The sequence below is a fragment of the Formica exsecta genome, unplaced genomic scaffold, assembly GCF_003651465.1.
Source record: "Formica exsecta isolate Colony F162 unplaced genomic scaffold, ASM365146v1 scaffold733, whole genome shotgun sequence".
Lineage (NCBI taxonomy): Eukaryota > Metazoa > Arthropoda > Insecta > Hymenoptera > Formicidae > Formica > Formica exsecta.
Genome location: NW_021853499.1, coordinates 70,024 through 71,349, shown reverse-complemented (window position 1 = coordinate 71,349; position 1,326 = coordinate 70,024). Strand labels below are relative to the sequence as shown.

The following is a 1,326-nucleotide window of genomic DNA, read 5'->3' as shown; positions in this document are numbered from 1 at the left end:
AATATTAGTTTTATAAATATATAAATATCAGTTTTATAAATATATAAATATTTTCATATAAATATATAAATATTTTCATTCCATTAATAATCTAGAACTACCAGTATCCTTACCGTATATTAGATAAATATGTGGCTTTTATATAAATTTATAAAAAAATGTATGATTTGAAAATTTTGATCAAAGTCAAAATCCATTTTATCACCGAACGTGAATCGTGAATTATTCAAATTTTAAGAATTACAAATATTCACATTATACATATAAATAATTCTTATATGTTGAGATCAAATTCGGACACAGAGTACATCGAATTTACAATCGGAAATGTTACGTAATGTAATTACGTTCTTCCAGCGCATTTTATACCGGGCATCTTCCTGATACTGGTCGGCTACGTTGGCTGTGATTTCGTGCTTGCAAACGTCTTTCTATTCTTCGCCTTGGGCTTCAACGGCGCTGCTCTTATCTCGAATCTGTCGAACAATCAGGATCTCGCGCCAAACTTTGCCGGCTTTCTTTATGGCATCATGAATACAGTCGGTAGCAGTTCCGGCTTTGTTATCCCGCCGTTAGTCGAAGAGATAGCCGGCAAATTCGGAGTAAGTATTTACTTTAAATTGATTATTTTAATTTGAAAAAAATAACTTGTATAATAATTCTCTAAACGTATTATTATATCATTCGAGATAAAATTTAAATTTGAAAAATATCGAAATCAGAAATAGATCAAAGGAACTTTTTCGTTAAAACGAGAATAAGTTATGTCAAAATCATGTAAAATATAGAATATTATCGTAAATAATTTTATGATATTGATTTTATGATGATTTTTATTATAATTACACGCAATTGTAATTTTATTATTGTATCTCAACGCTCACAAAGCTAACTCCTAATTTTTCAATTTAAATCTTGATTTATTGATCCACAAGCTTTCGTAAGGGAATCATGTTATTATTTATATCCGTCACTCGCTTTACAATCATCTGTTGTATAACTGCAATTTTATGTATATCTATGTAATTCGCTTGCGTTTTATAATCATTCATTGTTTAACTGTATGTAGCTCGCTTCTGTGTAATCCACTTTGTTGACCATAGTTGTTAAGTTTTCCCCGAGTTATCGCTCTTGCTTGGCAGTGTTGCATAATAATATGTGTAGCATATTTATGTATGATCATCCGAACTGTTGCATCTGCTGCATCTGTGAAATAATTGTAATATTTTTTACCTTTTACAATAGAAATCTTTATCTCGAAATGTCATTTTAACGCAAATTACGCGAGTCTTCTTGGAGACTTAGGCATCATCGAACGACGAAGGG

At 30.4% G+C, this 1,326-nt stretch overlaps 2 protein-coding genes across 2 annotated transcripts in view; one reads left to right on the top strand and one right to left on the bottom strand.

Moving 5' to 3' along the window:
* LOC115243774 (sialin-like) overlaps window positions 1-1,326 on the top strand; it is an 8,761-nt gene that overhangs the window by 6,248 nt on the left and 1,187 nt on the right. Inside the window, exon 4 of the mRNA XM_029820991.1 lies at window positions 358-602. Within this exon, the coding sequence (XP_029676851.1) occupies window positions 358-602 (245 nt within the window). The remainder of the gene's footprint in view (window positions 1-357; window positions 603-1,326) is intronic.
* The window catches only part of LOC115243775 (arginyl-tRNA--protein transferase 1), a 5,758-nt gene continuing 5,285 nt past the window's right edge, over window positions 854-1,326 (bottom strand). The window contains exon 10 of the mRNA XM_029820994.1: window positions 854-1,206. The gene's annotated coding sequence lies outside the window, so the exon portion shown is untranslated. The remainder of the gene's footprint in view (window positions 1,207-1,326) is intronic.